This window comes from Penaeus monodon, chromosome 30 (assembly GCF_015228065.2).
Source record: "Penaeus monodon isolate SGIC_2016 chromosome 30, NSTDA_Pmon_1, whole genome shotgun sequence".
In the NCBI taxonomy this organism is placed as follows: domain Eukaryota; kingdom Metazoa; phylum Arthropoda; class Malacostraca; order Decapoda; family Penaeidae; genus Penaeus; species Penaeus monodon.
The window spans coordinates 5,390,451-5,390,690 of record NC_051415.1 but is presented as its reverse complement, the minus strand read 5'-3'; the positions used below and the strand labels follow the sequence as shown (position 1 = coordinate 5,390,690).

General features: G+C 54.2%; 1 protein-coding gene across 1 annotated transcript in view; it reads right to left on the bottom strand.

Annotated features, from left to right (window-relative positions):
- The window catches only part of LOC119592277 (NACHT and WD repeat domain-containing protein 2-like), a 51,166-nt gene that overhangs the window by 29,889 nt on the left and 21,037 nt on the right, over positions 1–240 (bottom strand). The window contains exon 7 of the mRNA XM_037941108.1: positions 8–206. Within this exon, the coding sequence (XP_037797036.1) occupies positions 8–206 (199 nt within the window). The remainder of the gene's footprint in view (positions 1–7; positions 207–240) is intronic.

The following is a 240-nucleotide window of genomic DNA, read 5'->3' as shown; positions in this document are numbered from 1 at the left end:
CACTCACCTGCACGGAGTTCTTACACGCATGAAGATGCTGCAGAATCTCGGTAATGATCTGTCCCTGAGCCGATGAATCTTCCTTCCTCATGGCCCGGTCAATGAGCTTGGTCATGCCCTTGTAGAAGTGCGTGCAGAACTCCTGCAGATACTCGCCGTGGGTCTCCTTCGCCAGGCCCTCTCGCCCTATCCACTCGACTGTGTATCTGGATGGCAGAGGAGGGAAGTTATGGAGAGATT